The sequence below is a fragment of the Apostichopus japonicus genome, chromosome 16 (genome assembly GCF_037975245.1).
Source record: "Apostichopus japonicus isolate 1M-3 chromosome 16, ASM3797524v1, whole genome shotgun sequence".
Classification (NCBI taxonomy): domain Eukaryota; kingdom Metazoa; phylum Echinodermata; class Holothuroidea; order Aspidochirotida; family Stichopodidae; genus Apostichopus; species Apostichopus japonicus.
Genome location: NC_092576.1, coordinates 42,889,198 through 42,906,333, shown reverse-complemented (window position 1 = coordinate 42,906,333; position 17,136 = coordinate 42,889,198). Strand labels below are relative to the sequence as shown.

The following is a 17,136-nucleotide window of genomic DNA, read 5'->3' as shown; positions in this document are numbered from 1 at the left end:
AACACACACACACAAACACACATGTTGGTTTTACATTCCAACCGAGGACCCCATTGTATTTTCCATTGTTCAAATCCACGTACCCTAACCTTAACAATACAACATACAATAGAAATTCTTCCGAGGACGTGGTTATTCTTTAGAAATCACAACCGAGGACCTGGAATTCTTTTGTTCAAGTCCTCGGTCAGAAAGAAAAACAAACGCTCTAACACACACACACATAGAAAAAAACCCAACAACAAACAGAAAGACTGATATGCAAACATACGAACAGGAAAGAAAGAAAGAAAGAAACGTTTGTTTTGTAACTGTATAAGTTGTAAGAGGCATACTAGCGTAGTCCTGCCATATATTACAACGGAGGTACATACGGGCCATTTATCTCCTATAAAGGAAATGAACTTCATAAACACAATAACTCTCTGCTTGAAAACGAACTAAAAAGAATTCCTAGCATAACAAAGAAACACGTGACTACTTAATCATATATTTTAGGTCCTTTGTTATTTATTATATACGTTAATGATATGTGCCATGTCTCCAACATCGCTCATACAGTCTAATTTGCCGATTACACCAACCTTTTCTTTCACTCGAAGAACGTATATTCACTCTGAGAGTACTGTTTTCTTGTGAACTAGATAAGTTCTGTGATTGATTTGCAGCAATCAAATTAAGTATTAATATTGATAAGACTAAGTATTTTGTTTTTAGTAGTAGAAGAGCAATTCGTTGGGATAATGATATTACGATGGACGGTAAAATAATTAAATGTGTAACTGATACTTAGTTTCTCGATGTTAATATTAATAGCTAACTTTCTTGGAAATAACCATATTTCGTTAGTATGTATGTTGTAGCTAAAAATACTGGTATATTATCTAAGCTGAAATTTCCCCTCCCACAGTATGTCCTTAGAATGCTTTACCAAACATTAGTTCTGCATCACCTATCCTACAGTACAACTATTTGGTGTGGTACATACAATGTTAACCTTGACCGCCTAAATATTCTCCAAACGAGGGCTATAAGTCATATTGCTAATGCCCCACGACTTAAACATACTAGTGGAATATTTAAGTCCCTAAATTTATTAAAACTTGGTGATAATATAACAGTCAAGGTTTCTAACCTTCCTTACAAAGCATGGAATGGATTACTGCCAGTCACTTTTAATGACTTTATATGTAGTAACATAGTCTTACATAACCATCACACACGACAAACCGACAACGCTCATTGCAATGTTTACCATAGTAACATAGGGAAATTCGGTCTTCTTAATAGAGGAATACAACTTTGGAATGATCTATCAACAAAGTTGAAGTCTATACCTTCAAAACCCACATTAACCAGACATTTGAAAAAGGAATTTATTAACTCTTACTAGTATTATATAATCTATTCACGTATCCATTAGGGCCTACTATCCATCCCAGCATCATTAGGTTATTATTACTGTATATTTAATCCTTACCATTATACTGTACTATTTATATTTGTAAATTTTGTTTTCTTCCAGGGAGTCTCATACTTTGTTAAGTCTTTTTAAGACTGTATAGGAGACTTCCTTTCCCATTGTACACAATTGGCGATTAAACAAATAAATGAATCAATGCCACAATACTGCAGTAGCCTATAGTCTATATTTGTTTCGTTCTAGGACAACCTCTAAACACTAGCGTTCGTTTTACGTACATTCGCGGCCTCGTGGGTGTGTTTTCCCCCAAACAATATAAAAGAAAATAGTAGTATGCGCGTGGATGGTACACGTATGCGTATTTCGATGTTTTGCGAAGAAAAAAAGTAACACAATTGGATGTTGGTTTTGATCAGGTTCACTGAGTAAAACGAATACCGTAACCGACAGAGAGATAGGTGGATATAGAGAGAAAGAGGTGGAGAGAGGGTATGTATTGAAACAGATCACTGCAACATTATAGTTACCCGCAGGAACACAGGAGAAATGGGGGAACGTTTATCAGCTAAGAAGTTAAGAGATAACTCCACTTTCTTTCTTTCCATATTAATATGCTCATATATGATTTATTTGGGACTATTCTCCGGCGAAGGATATGACCAGCCATTGAACTACTCGCAACTCAATGGATCTTCGAAGCCTATACTACACTGGATTAGAAAATTGGAAGGTACTGTGCCATATAAAGAAGCTAACTATCGTGCGTATGCACAGACCGGTAAGGGTTTAAAGTTTCCTCGTTAAGACTGATTCTCCGTTGAAGTAAAGAATCTTACGCACTTTCATCTTTAGGTAAAAGGCTGTACAACGGCAGTCCATGTATTTGTTAAATATGCAATTTCCTTTGTCAACAAATCTTTACCTGTAGTAATCCTCAGAACTTATTTCTTGTGATCGCCTAAGGAGTACTAAGAGTTTTGCTGTATAATTTATTTGTGATCGCATTGTGATTGCACACGCGCCTATTGATTGCTAGGGCGTTAGATCATGTGACTTTCTCTTAACTTACTACGACGGTGTAATATCTCCAAATGTGTAACAATTTATATGTTACTGTCAGTAAATATGTCATCTGCCTTGCCTTAACCTTTTCTTCACCCTCCCCGCCCTCCGATCACCATCATAGTCTTTCTACGATTATATTTACCAATGTCTTCCTTATTTTTATTAGATTTTGAAAGGACGTTTGACCGTCTTGAGTGGAACTTTATTTATTGATTGCTTACACTTTTTTTTTTTAAATTTTAAGGATAGTTTCATTGGATGGATTCGAAAGTTTTATTCTAGCTCCTCAGCTTGTGTTATTAATAATGGTTTTTCTTCTCCATCCTTCAAAATTTCTAAGGGAGTTTGTCAAGGCTGCTCTCAGTCTATACATTTTTATTATTTGTGTTGTTTTTACCATTTGTGGTGTTAAAAATGTGATCGTGTTAAAATGAGGAAAGTCCATTGGGATCTCTTTCTTTGTTACAGTCTTAAGCCTACTCAAGTGCGCTGTCGGGGTAGGGTGGGTATATTTAACTACAAGAGTGTCAAACACTTGACTGCTCTTGGGAGAAAGGAGAGTATTCTTTAGCGAGCACAGGTCATAAATCCAACAGAAATGTTTGAGTAGAACAAGGCAGTCGTACTGACTAAGCTATCCACAACATTTGAACTTTGACCATATTTATCGTGTAGCACTCTTTAAAGTTTAAACGCCTGAGAGAGCTTCTTTCAAATAAATTTCAGAACGGCAACCATTGTATCGCTATTTCGTACAGCAAACAGATCAAACCCACACCGGTCTTACGTTATAACTAGAACTTCTCTGTAATTAACTTGTTGCTTAGTTACCTAAAAATCAAAACCAAAAAGGAAGCAAGTTAAGGACGTTTGTTTAATTACCTAAGTTTTGCAAAAAACTACATCATTATAGCGTGAGTATAACAGTTTATTATCTTTAGCGGTGCCCGAAACAATATCAACATATTGCCCGCATGTTTATAAAATATCCTGCTAGGTGAAGCACGGGGATATAACCGCATCCTCGCCCCCTACACATATGGTAATGTAGCCTTGAACTAGTTAATAAACTGATATTGTGTTATTATATGTATACCATTTGTATCGATAACCTACCATCCATATACTGTAGCCTACATACAGTTTGTTCAATTTTGAAGATAATTTGTGACTTGTCGTTCATAGCGCTCTCATCACCTAATAGACTCCAGTATCTTCTCATCTACAAATGTAAGTATTACCTCTTCAAGTTGAATATAAAGAAAGAAACGATATCGAGTAATGATTTTTTTTTATCACGATACAGTAATCTGTTCTTTTCTTCTTCTTTTTTTCAGAAAAAGAAGAAATACAACAAGTTGTGTCTGCATTTCATGAATTCAAACAATATTCAAATGGTTCTATTTTACGTGATCGTCATTTAGTTGCTGAAAGTCTTCCGGAGAGTCAAAGCCGAGTTCGTCCAATCCCTTTGAATAAAGTGAAAGTTGGTCAAATGGTTAACTTTTCGGTTGAAATTGGGAAAAACGTATCAAAGGTAAATGGCTATAGTGTTTTAGCTGTTGGAGAGAATCATATCTTTGTGGCAAATCAAACAGAATATTCTGATGACAGGACTATAGTGAACTTTACAGTTGTACCTACATTGCCAGGTGTGTATAATCTCTTCATAGAGGAGTTTGATCATGTTGTACAGTTACAGCTACCCGGCAGTCCATTTAATCTTGTCGTCGAGGCCGGAGATCCCGCTGATGCAATGGAAATTGGCAGAACGGCCGACAAGTTGCCTTCTTGTCACGCTGTGCCACTAACCCGACCGTCGTGGCTGGGTGGCAAATGGATAACTCGCAACTTGGCCAGCAAAAAACGAGGGGTTCTACGTAGCGGATGGGTCTTCCAGTTGGATTGGTGCACTTTTGACGTCTTTACAACAGATGACCTTGCAATGGCAGCGGAATCTCCCTCTCCAAAGAAAATTGTAATTTTGGGTTCCTCAGTCGAGCGTGGGATATTCTTCTCTCTGGTTGATGTACTACTCACTAAAGAAGAAAAATATAATTTAAGTGATTCTGATTTCGCTAAATGCTGGGGTTATGCGCAAGTTAAAGTTGGAAACTTACAACTCGTTTATCAGGACTTTCGGATTGAAAATGACCATTTTATGAATATCACTGATGATGGAAAATCTGATGTTATTTGCCACGACGAGAAGGTAGCAAAATTGGGAAGTTACGATTTTTTTGGTGACGGTCTTAGGTTTTTACGAGAGTACCTTTTCGCTGCAGATCCATTGCCAGATATTTTGGTAGTACCTATCAGAACAGTTGTGCAATTGGAATTACTATTAAAGGCCATCCCATCATCTTGGTCTGGTACTATGTATCCTCTCTATAACTTCAAATGCAAAGACAGAATGCTGTACACTAAAGATGGTCTTGAAAAAAGTTACCAACTGGCGGAGGAATTTTTATCCTTAGACGGTCGTGTCCAATTGATCGACGGGTTCGGATTAGGATCAGGAATGAGACACAACACCGAATCAAGTCCACTGATAATGAAATCAAATCACTGGCATAAATGGTGCAACGAATTTAACGGTGAGATGAGAGTCTGCGGAAATCCCACAGCAATGATAGCTCAGATATTATTTGGGAAGGTAATAGCGCCAGAGGGAAAAGAAGCTTGGTTAAAGACAGATGAATCGAAAATAACATTTCCTAGAAAAATAACAGTTTGTCAGGACTGTCCGGCGTCTTTACTCCCCTTTCACATTAAAGTTAATCCAGATTTAAAATGTTACATTTCATCTGAAGGTATACGCAAAACTTCGAAAGCCAAGTTTCTTGTTTGGGACGGTACATTGTGTCCTGCGGAATGCATGAGGACCGAACCCATTGATACGTTAGATACTCAGTCAGGTTCAGTCAATGTCAGAAAATGTAACATAAATCTTCTCTGAACCAAGGCGTCTGTAGTAAGATCGTGATGTATATACGAGTCTAGAATCTTGAGGTTGGACACTACTGAGAACTGTGACCACTCAACGAAAAATGGAATTGGTACTGGAAGAGTTAGGGTGTGGGAGGTGTTGTGGGGGGGGGGGGTGTAGAGAAAAGGAGCGAGACGAATGAAACAATGCTTATACTGTGATATAAATAAGTATATAAATTGGTGGCGCTCTTTATGAAGTTATTAGAAATCATAATCCATAATCTAATAAAGAATCGAAGACATGAAGCAAAGCTTCAATATTTCACATGTATACCAGAGAACATTACTTTTGCACATTAAACTTGCGACATAAAATATACGGCAATTATTAAATTATTATCAGGAAATATACCATCACGTCTTCAATTATGCACAAATGTTATTTGGGTCCGAATAACACTAAAAGCAACATTTAATTATACTGTTCATTTAAGCTAACGATATTTATATTATAAATGTATCATATTAAGTTAACCGGTTTGAAAATATAGTAGACCATTTTTATGTTAATATCTTAACGAAATATTAATGATATTATAAATAGTAATGAAGTATCATGTCTAGCTTAAGTTGTTGTTTGCATATTCGTGGGTCTGTACGTGCGTCATGAGATTAACTAAACTCACCGACAATTATATCGGCAAGTTACAATTATATTCAAACGAAATGGAAGACAAAAACAATGTTGCGATCCATTTTCTATGACGATTCATAAAACATAGTTGGATTTCTGAAGAAGATAAACCGTTTCTCCTATATTCTCCATTCCCACACCCATGTAGTTACGACCTCCTTCCCTTCAAGAGTCCTGATAATTAGGAAACAAATCTTTTTAAATAAGGCATGTTGAAAATGATCGGTTATTTTCAATAACTGTTAAACAAAACTAAACTAATGGATAATGTAAGAGCAAATCTTGCATGATTTACATTTTTAACCTTTCTTTCTTCAGCTAGAGTTGGAACACATGTCTGGTTACATGAGATGTATCTGTCTGTTTGAACAGGAATATTATATGGTGCCGTTTCTGAGCACGCAACAATAAACGGAACGGGTTGTTTAGGAAAGTTTGGGGGGGGGGGGGGGGTGGAGATTGGGCGGGTTAAAAACAATGAAACATTGCGTACTTAAACTTTTCTATTCATTGTTTACCCACTGTAATCATTTATAACCAGTTTCCAATTGAAGGCTCGACGTCATAATGGAACCTGTCTTTAGACTTTTGGATTTGGATTTAAACCTTTGACCTTTAAGGAAAAGCTTTCATCATTTTCAAAATACCGTTTTAGTTTTTTTTTTCTTCAAACATATCCGTAGCCGGTGTATGCCTGATCCTAACTACAACGTTGATATGTGAGGTTGTAACAGATGAAGAGAGACCAATTGATGTAATGCGTTCTATGGGTAAATCTTTATAATGTATCCAAAGTATGAACAATGAAAGAAATATGTAATGGCAAATGACTCATTCTATTCTTTCTCTGATTATAACTGATTGTATGTTGCCCTCATCAATACCCGTCGAACCATCTCTATCGACACTGAGATCTCCGGCAGTAAATGGTAAAAGTTATTATTGATGAATCGATTAATGACTTATCATGATTCATGTTGTTTACAGTTGAAACTATTTTGTTGTGGTATGTGATTACGTTTTTGTTTCAATCAAACTAAGGGAGCCGTTCACCGGTTTTCCATTCGAACTGAGGCCGTCCTATCACCGTGTGTCATTGCATGTTGCACTAAACATGAACAGATATTACTTTGTCAGAAAAGTTAGGAGATATAATTTATTTGTTGCTGCTGTATACTACAGGGTATAGTGCATTTTGCAACAGGTTACAATCCAACACTATTTAAAGAAAGAAATATTTCTGTATAATGATTCCATCATATATATATATATATATATATATATATATATATATATATATATATATATATATATATATATATATATATATATATATATATATATATATATATACCAATACTAGAATATATCGATAAAGGCTTTCTGATTGCGTACTTCATTAGAAATAGCAATACAATATCTATATATATATATATATATATATATATATATATATATATATATATATATATATATATATATATATATATATATATATATATATATATATATATATATATATATATATATATATATATATATATATATATATATAAAGAAAACAGCGATTTAAGCATAAGAAGGCAGAAAGCGATTTGGTTTGCAGGTGTATTAAACTAAATTTCAGTGCTTTTTATGCTACGGTGGCTTAATTGTGACACTAGAAATGTCGCTATTCTATTCCGAAAACTCAAAATTGTAATCTTCAAATTTCAGTTAAATGCCTCATATTTCAAATAAGAAGTTATCCGTCGACATGTGAGCTTGTTACTATGTTTTTTAAAGTATTGTGCAATATCACATATGTTTAAGCCTGAAGTTCCACCCGGTGCTTTGTTTCAAGACAATGTAACTTTCTCCCTGCAATGTCAACTTCCTTCCCAACAATTCGACTTATAATTTATCGAAATTTTGACGATGTTATTTGGAAAGTCTTGCTCTCAAAATTTGAGCCTTTTTTTTTATTATGACTGTAAAATAATATCATGTAAATCATTGTTAATCATTGAAATTGTTAAATTGATGACCAAACCTATTTATAGACCCATCCTTTAAAAGTTGACTTTCTATGTCAAAACTGCTACATTCTGCCTCAAATTACATCAAGCTACCTTCGCTAATACAGAATTGCGACTAATGATCCAACTGTACTACCTTGTATTGTATCCTTTAGTTTAACTTACAATGAAGGGAAGAAGATTACTTCTGCACCCCCCCCCCCCCATCGTGGATACATGAATATGTATCCCTATTACAACGTTAATATCACGGCGCTGACTTTTTGAGTAGGTGTATTTCATAATTTTAACTGGATGTTAAATATATCACAGTGAATAAGTTTCGTAAACTTCCATATAAAATATACCGTATATTTATAAAGAAGGGGGATGTGTCACGCGGTCATGTGATTTTTCGTTACAATTAACATTCTGTCACCTGAAACGTGAGTGGAAGCTTCCTGTTTTAATAATGTCTTCTAACCGAGCATGGTAGTTCACATATGTATTTACACTTTCACGTACTTTTATTTCAATGATACCTAGAGAGGTATTCAATCCTTTATCATATGGCACATGGTCGGAATGCGTGACCTACACGAGGTCAGTGTAAAATAAACGGTTACATTTACAATTAAAGCTTCGTGCACGAACAAACGACAGACCTCAACCAGATTAACTGCAGGTAACTTTTCGTAAGTAGGGTTACTGTGTGTTTCCGCAATTATATTGGGTAGTGTTAGAATTATGTAATTGTCGAGCTGCAATATTATGAATAATCACAGAATTGATCGATCATCGCACTCTAAAAAAGTTTGTGCACAACACTTGTGTAAGTTCTCAACTACACAGCACTGTGTAACAGGAAAACAACAAATATGTAGCTCGGGCGTCCAAAGAATAGAAAGCAAGAATCTTGTAACAAAAAAAATAGTATATTAACTAGCTATAAATATATATTTTTTATATCAAATTAAATATCTAAATACTAAATTTAATTAATTGACTGAATAATTGTGTACATTTTGCAGAAAATATTATTGTTATTTCTGGAGATAGCTACCAATGTAAGCACTCTGGTCAATAACCATTTTAAGCGGGACCGCCTACACCAACGCACAATATTCACGTACAATGTACGTAGGCTACGTACAGTATAATGATATAAGTAGTATATTTTCAAACAGAAACACGACGCTTATAAGATATTACTTCAACTGATCGCGAGAAAAAGCCTACATTTCGACACGAAAATGTAACGATCAAGTTTACAACGAAATAAAATGGATGACTCGTCAATAGCAAATTAGAAGAACGGGTCTGCAAAGTTATGCAAATCGTACCTAGACAAGTTAGGGCCTAGCTTAGGACTCGTACTAACCTAAGCCTAAAAGTAACTAGTAAGGAGTATAGTGCAGTGAAGGTGTAAAAATGATAATAAACGTCTAAATACCCTGGCGACCTAGCACATCCGACACTTCACTCGTAAAATGAGAAGGCCTATAATACGTGTGAAGTTGATCACCGATAAGCCGTTCAAATTGTGTATGTGTTTAGCTTATAATATTTCTTTTCTCTGTCTAGCCTACGTAGATTATGTACACTAACCTACAAGTATAGTAATTTACAAGTAAAATATACAGAGAAAGGTGACTAAATTTAATGAACAGCAACATAGACTTACACTCCACAAGATAAAACATACATTGATTTGTATATAGTAGTGTTGTAACTTGAACTTAGCAGCACAAATTGATATGTCATATAAAGAAAAGTGGCTGAGATCAAAGTTTACCTTGGAACATTGTCATAATGTTAGTTTAACATTTGATTATTACCAATAATCCAAATGTGTTAGTATTGTTAGTGTAATTCACTCCTTATTTCCAGTTTCAACAAGATTTAAGTTCACTGCTTCCTACAAAGGATAACACACTATATGACGTATTGGGGAAAAAAAACGAGCAATAAAGTTCTGGAGTGAGCAAATCTAGATGGGAGTACCTGAAATAAATATTTGAACTAGTCGTTAAATCTTTCAGAAGGCAATAACAATTTGAAGCATGTGTTATGAACAATTTGGCATTGCTTTGGTAAGCAAATGAGGCTTCTTTGAGAGTTCCTGCTTGGAGGATCTAACATATATATATACATACACACCTTGTAGGCTTAATCACCTAAATCATGCAACATGCTAGTTCTTTCTTTTTTTTACAAGGGATGCAACAGGACTCGCTTCTAGACCTATTATTTATTTTGATTTCTGACAGGAACTCAATCTTGGAGTAGGTGCACCCTTACATTTTACAGTTTCTAACTATCCGCTATTTTGAAAGAGAGTCTCTTATGTAACCTAATTGAATGGTTATAGCAACAGACTCTTTGGTTGCATAAATATATTCTGAGGTCATCTCTGAGTTGAATTACATATTGTAGCATAGAAAAGTAACCCTAAGGCTTTCAAGGTATGACATTTTCTTTGACAACGTGTTTTACTAACCCATTAGGAAACGTGTAGAAATAACTCAAATAGAGGTAAAACGAAATGACACCTGAGTTGTGTCGAGCTTGTCACATTAGAGTGCAACCTTTACAGAAGTGTTATGTAACCTGTTTTGACACGTTCTTGAGATACTTCTACACATAAGCGCAGTAAGCTTTACACAACTCAAGTGTAATTTGTTTTTTTTGCACATGGTTGTGTTATTTTTACACAACGTTTGCTATGTGCAAATAATATACGGGAAAACAGTTTGGTGAAAAAGAAAGGTTCACAAGTAGGCTGTTTATACTATGGTTTTAACAAGACTAGATGTCAGCTTACATGAACAACATTCAAGGCAAGTTAATCAGCTTGCACAAACTGTAATCAACCGGCGCAATCTCTGCTTCATAGTACTTCAAGAAACACAGATTCAAAGTTATGCGAAGGACTGGACAGGAAACGAAACGCCACAACATCGAGTAACTGCTGATGATTTGTACCTTACACTGTTACACCCAATGAGTTGAGATAACTTGAACAATTCGAGGTAACTTGCTGCAGAGACATTTTAAAGTTCATTCAACTAATCTCATTTCAAGTCATTTTAATTTAAAATGGATAAAATGTTCACGACTAGAAAATTGTATGTATAGGTAGCAAGAAATTATTGCAACGAAATACTAGACATGACAAGTTATGACAATAGATTGAGACTTGTTGAAGGAATGAAACTTAAAAGTCTACCTCACAGACTTTTAATTCAGTTATTACTACCCAAATGGTTCTAATACGATTAACTAAACCAAGGGCGTAGGAACCGGGGGGGGGGGCTGGGGGGGCACCAGCCCCCTGTGAAAAATATGGGGGGGGTGGAAGTATCGTTCCGCCCCCCGCTCCGCAAGTCAGAAAACCCCTTTTTCATTTCCAAATGAGAAAAAAAGTCTCATTTGAAGCACCAAATTGCATCTAAGGCCAGGTGAAAATGCAAAATTCTTTACAAAATGGAGTGGGTGTTGAAGTGTGCTATATTGCACCAAATTGAATCTGAGGCCACCTGGAAATGCAAACAAATTCCAAAGGGGAGGGTGTGACCCCTCCCCCAGGCCGGCCATCAGTCTTCAGCCCCCCACTCAAAAGTACCTTCCTACGCCACTGAACTAAACGATGACTGGTTAAAACAACACAGAAATGTCCCTGAAGCAAGTTACCTCAGCTTATTCAAGTTAAAAGAACTGAGCATTCAAGTTATTACAAAAAGGCTTTTTGACTGTTATTATATCGTTTTTCTTCCAAATATATTGACAGAAAAAAAAACATTTCTAAACGTGAACAGTAATGTGGTCCTTGTAACACTTTAACGTAAAGATGCTAAAACCTGTTATAGTTTTTCTTACAAAATATTTATCCTATATTTACAAAAGCAGTTTAATCGATGTTTTAACTGTATCCCAATATTAGTTTCACTCTGTAGACTTAACACTTCATACATTTTAAATGATTAAGGTGCAGTCAGTAGTTGCAATTTCCTTAAAAGAACAAGACACTTATCATATAAGGTCATTAGAACATCCAGATGTGGTGATGGTTTGCTCAGTTTCATTGTATCTCAGATAACTCGTTGTATATACAATTTAACATGTGCCCTTTATTGATCTTTATCATCATAACTAGCTATGAGAAATAAAAAGCTAGAGTGAGATTAAAAAGCTATTTAGAATTTACTGACAACTTTTGAAAAATGACCAATATATGTATGACTACACCTAATAATGATATGAATATGAACCAGGGTTTCTTCAGCAGGATTTGTTTAGTCTTTCGACAATTTCCAAGTTGTCGTCTGTTAATGAGTACAACTCTCAGATGGGAATCAACTTTACTGACACAAATCAAACAATATATATGCATTTCCAAGGAAGAGCAAGAAAAGTAACATACGAATTATAGATAATAGCCATTATAACATACTGTGTCTGTGTCTACATTATTACCAGTATCTGTGTGTACATTAGCTAATATTTGATATACAAACAGCAATGAGAAAAAAAGGGGGGTGGTAGGTAAGGTCATAGGCGTAGGAGCCTCATTTGATTTGGGGGGGGGGGGGGGCTGTAACGACTTGCCCGAAAAATATACCCAAAATTTTTTCGCGCGCTCCGCGCGCGTTCCACATGTCAATGTGCATATCAAATAGGCATCCATCAGTTATTACATAGCCTGCCAATAACATAAAATCATTTTCCGTGTTATTACCCTTCCATATTGGTTAGAATTATTGGGGAAGTCGTTACAACAATAATGATAATAATAATAATAATAATATAAGTTTAACCATTGAAAAACACATTGCAAATTCGTCATCTTTCACTAGGTGCCAGTGGCGGAGCTAGGGGGTATTGGTCAGGGGGAGGGGTGAGAATGGTCTGTAGGGGCGCTTTTGACACTATCTAAGCGGAGCGCCACCACAGGTTGGCGCGGAGCGTACAGGAATTTTTTTGCGTAAAGTTACTCCCTAGATCGCCGGGGATTGCTAATTTGCAGATAAACGAAGAATAAATAGGTGTCATCGCCATTTGTCAGAAAATTGCACCAACAAAATGTGACAAATGTCAATAGGTATATTTGAGAGCGCAATAAAAAAGTCAATAATCGCGAATAAGTAAAAAGTGGTAAAAAGCTGAAAGGGCGCCAGCAGTCCATTTGAGTCCGTCAGGGGGGCATCTGCCCCTTTGACTGCATGGACGCTCCGCCACTGGTAGGTGCACGCAAAATTCTCAGCATATTGCCCAAATGTTCACCAAAAAAAATTGGAAAAAAATGCAAATTATTATTCTTTCAGTAGGTGCCAGAAAAAATCCTCAGCATATTGCACGAATTTTCACCAAAATATTGAAAAACACATTGCAAATTATTATTCCTTCAGTAGATGCCCGAATAATTCTCAGCATATTGCCGAATTTTCACCAAAATATTGAAAAACACATTGCAAATTATTATTCTTCCAGTAGGTGCCCGAAAAATTCTAAGCATATTGCCCGAATTTTCACCAAAAAAATTGGTTGGGGGGCTGCAGCCCCCCAGCCCCCCGCCTCCTACGCCTATGGGTAAGGTTCGAAGCGGAAGGGGGTTCATGGAGTTTACAGTGCCGAGGCCCTAGGTGACTATGGGTATTACCCGAGAAAACTTGGATTGGCCGGGTAAGTATAGTAGTATAGTATATGGGCAGTGCAAAAACGAGGGCAAGGAACTAAAACTGCTGTAGTACTTGAAATACTGTATTAGTAACGATTTAGTTTACTAATAAGGTCTAGTTAGGTCATCTGGCAAATGGTCAAATGATTGCAGTACACATACATAATAATCATTATATAAACCTGGATTAAGTTTCAATATCATTCCTCCAAGCTTGAAATTCTCAAAAGACAGCTTAAAACGGTTCTTTTTTCTTCGGAATGTTTGTAACTATGTTCCCTTTTTAATCACATAGAAACTTCTGTATTAAGTGCTTTTTTAAATGTTGTTTATTATGATTATCATTAATGTAGTAAACACAGGTTAAAGGCCTTCAAATTATATTATTATAAAGTGTAGTGACAATCACCATGGTAAAGTGAAATAATTTATTATTTACAGTTTAGGCCTTCAAAGGTGGGACCAAGTGATCTAACAGTGAATAGGCTTATTGTCACGGAGTGGGATGGGGAGTAGGCTTGTTTCACGAGTGAGTGTACGCTTAACGACTTATTATTGATACTAGTGTCTGGCTTGTTGCTAAGTGCTGCTCTTACATTTTGCATTTTAGACTTAACTTAAGGAGGGTTAAACTGTTCCTTCCGTCCAATATGGCTATTGACAGGGCCCATCACGATTCTGTCAAACATACCTTGAGCATATTTGAGTCCTGTGTCCTGTTTCGCAGAAATGTATCCCCGCTCGTGTAGGCACGTTCGTACATCCGTAGATAACAATTCTGCAAGGGTATATCAATTAAGGGAGCTTCGTACCTTTAACTCCGGTCTAGTAGGGCGTTATTTTAAAATGGTATCACATGAGACGACGAGTTAGAGATGAAAAAACAAAGTAGACAAATACATTCACAGATGATTTACTTTCTTTGTATTTGATGTTCAATGAAAGATCTTCGTTTTGCATAGTTTGCAAATCTAACCGTCACATGTTCACTTTCCACCAATCGGAGTATACGTGTTATACTTCATAATCTATAAATATGACAAACCGATCATGTATGCTTTTAATCAGTGGTTCTAGGAAACCAGGCAAAGGTAAGTAAAATTTAAATGTAACGATTTGGTACAAAATCATTGCTCTAAAATGTTTCTACGCAACAAAGAATGGTTATTTTAAAGAAGCACTTGGAACCAATAAACCCTCTCAACATTTGCATTTCTTAACGAACTATAGAAAATACATACAACGATGTAAAATTTTATGTTAAAAATGGTCATTAATTTGTTCTCTTAAAAATTATATTTCATGAATAGCAAGATAAAGAAATGGATACTCCCTACTATATTTATCATGAAATTTGTCATTTTTAAACTTACTTAATTGTATAGTATAATAAGAAAAACAAACATTACATATTACAGCACCCGTATCCTTCGAAATCCATATTCCACTTTAAATCTTTTCGACATTACTTTCCAGATTTTGCGCCAAGTTTTCGATATTCATTTTGTTTTAAATTATAACGTACTCTACTTTGCCAGGAGATGAACAGACGTAAGTGAGTCACTTTGGACTTATCGTTGACGTAATTATATACTCTCCACTCACTCACCATTCACTGACTGACACCGTCAATAACCACTCACTCTGCACTTCTCGTTTTGGATTTACTATATTCACTATGACAACATACACCTCTAAATTACTGCCAGGGAGGTAAACTCCATAAATACTGTTAGATCATTGTTCTTTCTCAAGATTCCTGGTTCATGATGGATGGTGGTTGTACTTAAGTGACACCAACAATTACACCTTGGAAACGTAAATGGCCTGTCTTTCTACTACTACCACAAACCATACCGTTATCTACAGTGTTACGTAACATTTGTTTTCTTCAAACTGTACATACATGTCCCAATGGGGCATATAAAAACTGAGGCAGCCGAATTCATCACAACTTTATTTTTAATGCGATTCATCAAAACAATTTGATGATTTTTTTCCGTGTATTTTTTCGTCAAATTTTCAGTAAAACTGATTGATAAGCATGTCATTCTGGCATCAATATTTACTTATCTATAATCGGCAGAAGAAACACCGATGAAGTGATATAAGAAAATAATTCTTGAACAGAATAAAGATATTTCAACATCTCAGCATAAACCCTAGGTCCTAAAAACCAATTACTGTGATTTCAATGCAACAAATGATATATAGCATTCCCATGAACAAGAAATGTAAACATATATTTACACAATGTATGGAAACAGCAAGATGATGACAGCAAAATAAAATATTTACAGAGGACGATAGCCAATGTTGTTACTCACGTCACAATTATATATACATCGATCCGAATTCCCTTTAGAGTTTCCCCACACTCTCCCATTTCGTTTTGTTAAAAAATCGAGCAAGCAGTGTTCTATGAACTGAGTAGTGTATGACAACCATACCACCAAGAACACGATTATACAGCGAGGCCAGTCCGAGTCTATATGTAGGGGGGCTATGTTAGAGAGAACACGTAGGGAGGGGATTAGGTAGGGTGGTCATGCTCCAGAGGAGAGGTAAGGATGTGCAGTTCTAGGGTATGTACAGGGCTGTCAAGTTCGGTTAAGTTAGAAAGGGTCAATTCGAGAGAAGAGATAGGGGGCTTGGGTTAGCATTTACTGATGACAATACGATGGTTATTTAGGACTCTACACCTCCTGTAGTATGTCGCCACTGTACATAGTTTGGAATTTCGTCCCCTTCCTTGGTTTATGGCTCTGAATATTTACTGAGATCGCGAGCATTTCCAGAAGCAGGAGGATCATGACAAGTTGTCTTCAGGAACAAGTGCTTGCTGAATTAATCAAACAGGATCAACCACATTTCTATTGGACGAACAAGAAGAAAACTTATGTAACCAAATTGCTTATGCATTAGGCCGATAGTCATTTACATTTGGTGGGTGGTTGAGTGTGAAATGGGAGTGGGGTAATCATAATATGTGTTTTAATGTGGATTAAAACGAGTTGCAATTACAATATTAAAATAATATTTAAGTCCTGTTTTTATTTTCACATCTATACATTTAATCCTCACCATCAAAGATTAGCATAATATTAAGTAGGGAATATATTAATATTACATTTCTGCTGTATGATTAATTATATCTGTTTGATAATTGTTTTTAATCACTCAAAAGATAAGTGAATATTGATATATGTTTATTTTTGAAAGTACCTTCATGTATCGAGTGCTTGGTTGGATTGTAATATATATATATATATATATATATATATATATATATATATATATATATATATATATATATATATATATATATATAACAACACAATTGTCTGAT

The 17,136-nt window shown here is 35.6% G+C and overlaps 1 protein-coding gene across 1 annotated transcript; it reads left to right on the top strand.

Annotated features, from left to right (window-relative positions):
- Window positions 1-1,925: 1,925 nt before the first annotated feature.
- On the top strand, window positions 1,926-5,557 carry LOC139983521 (uncharacterized). The gene is made up of 2 exons (XM_071997133.1): window positions 1,926-2,201; window positions 3,826-5,557. Exons 1-2 carry the CDS (start codon window positions 1,970-1,972, stop codon window positions 5,445-5,447), a joined length of 1,854 nt encoding a protein of 617 aa, XP_071853234.1. The 5' UTR covers window positions 1,926-1,969; the 3' UTR covers window positions 5,448-5,557.
- Window positions 5,558-17,136: the final 11,579 nt, after the last annotated feature.

Coding starts and splice junctions, on each gene's coding strand:
- LOC139983521 (XM_071997133.1), top strand. CDS start 1,970: ATGGGGGAACGTTTATCAGCTAAGAAGTTAAGAGATAACTCCACTTTC. Junction 2,202..3,825: donor TCGTGCGTATGCACAGACCG/GTAAGGGTTTAA, acceptor TCTTTTTTTCAG/AAAAAGAAGAAATACAACAA.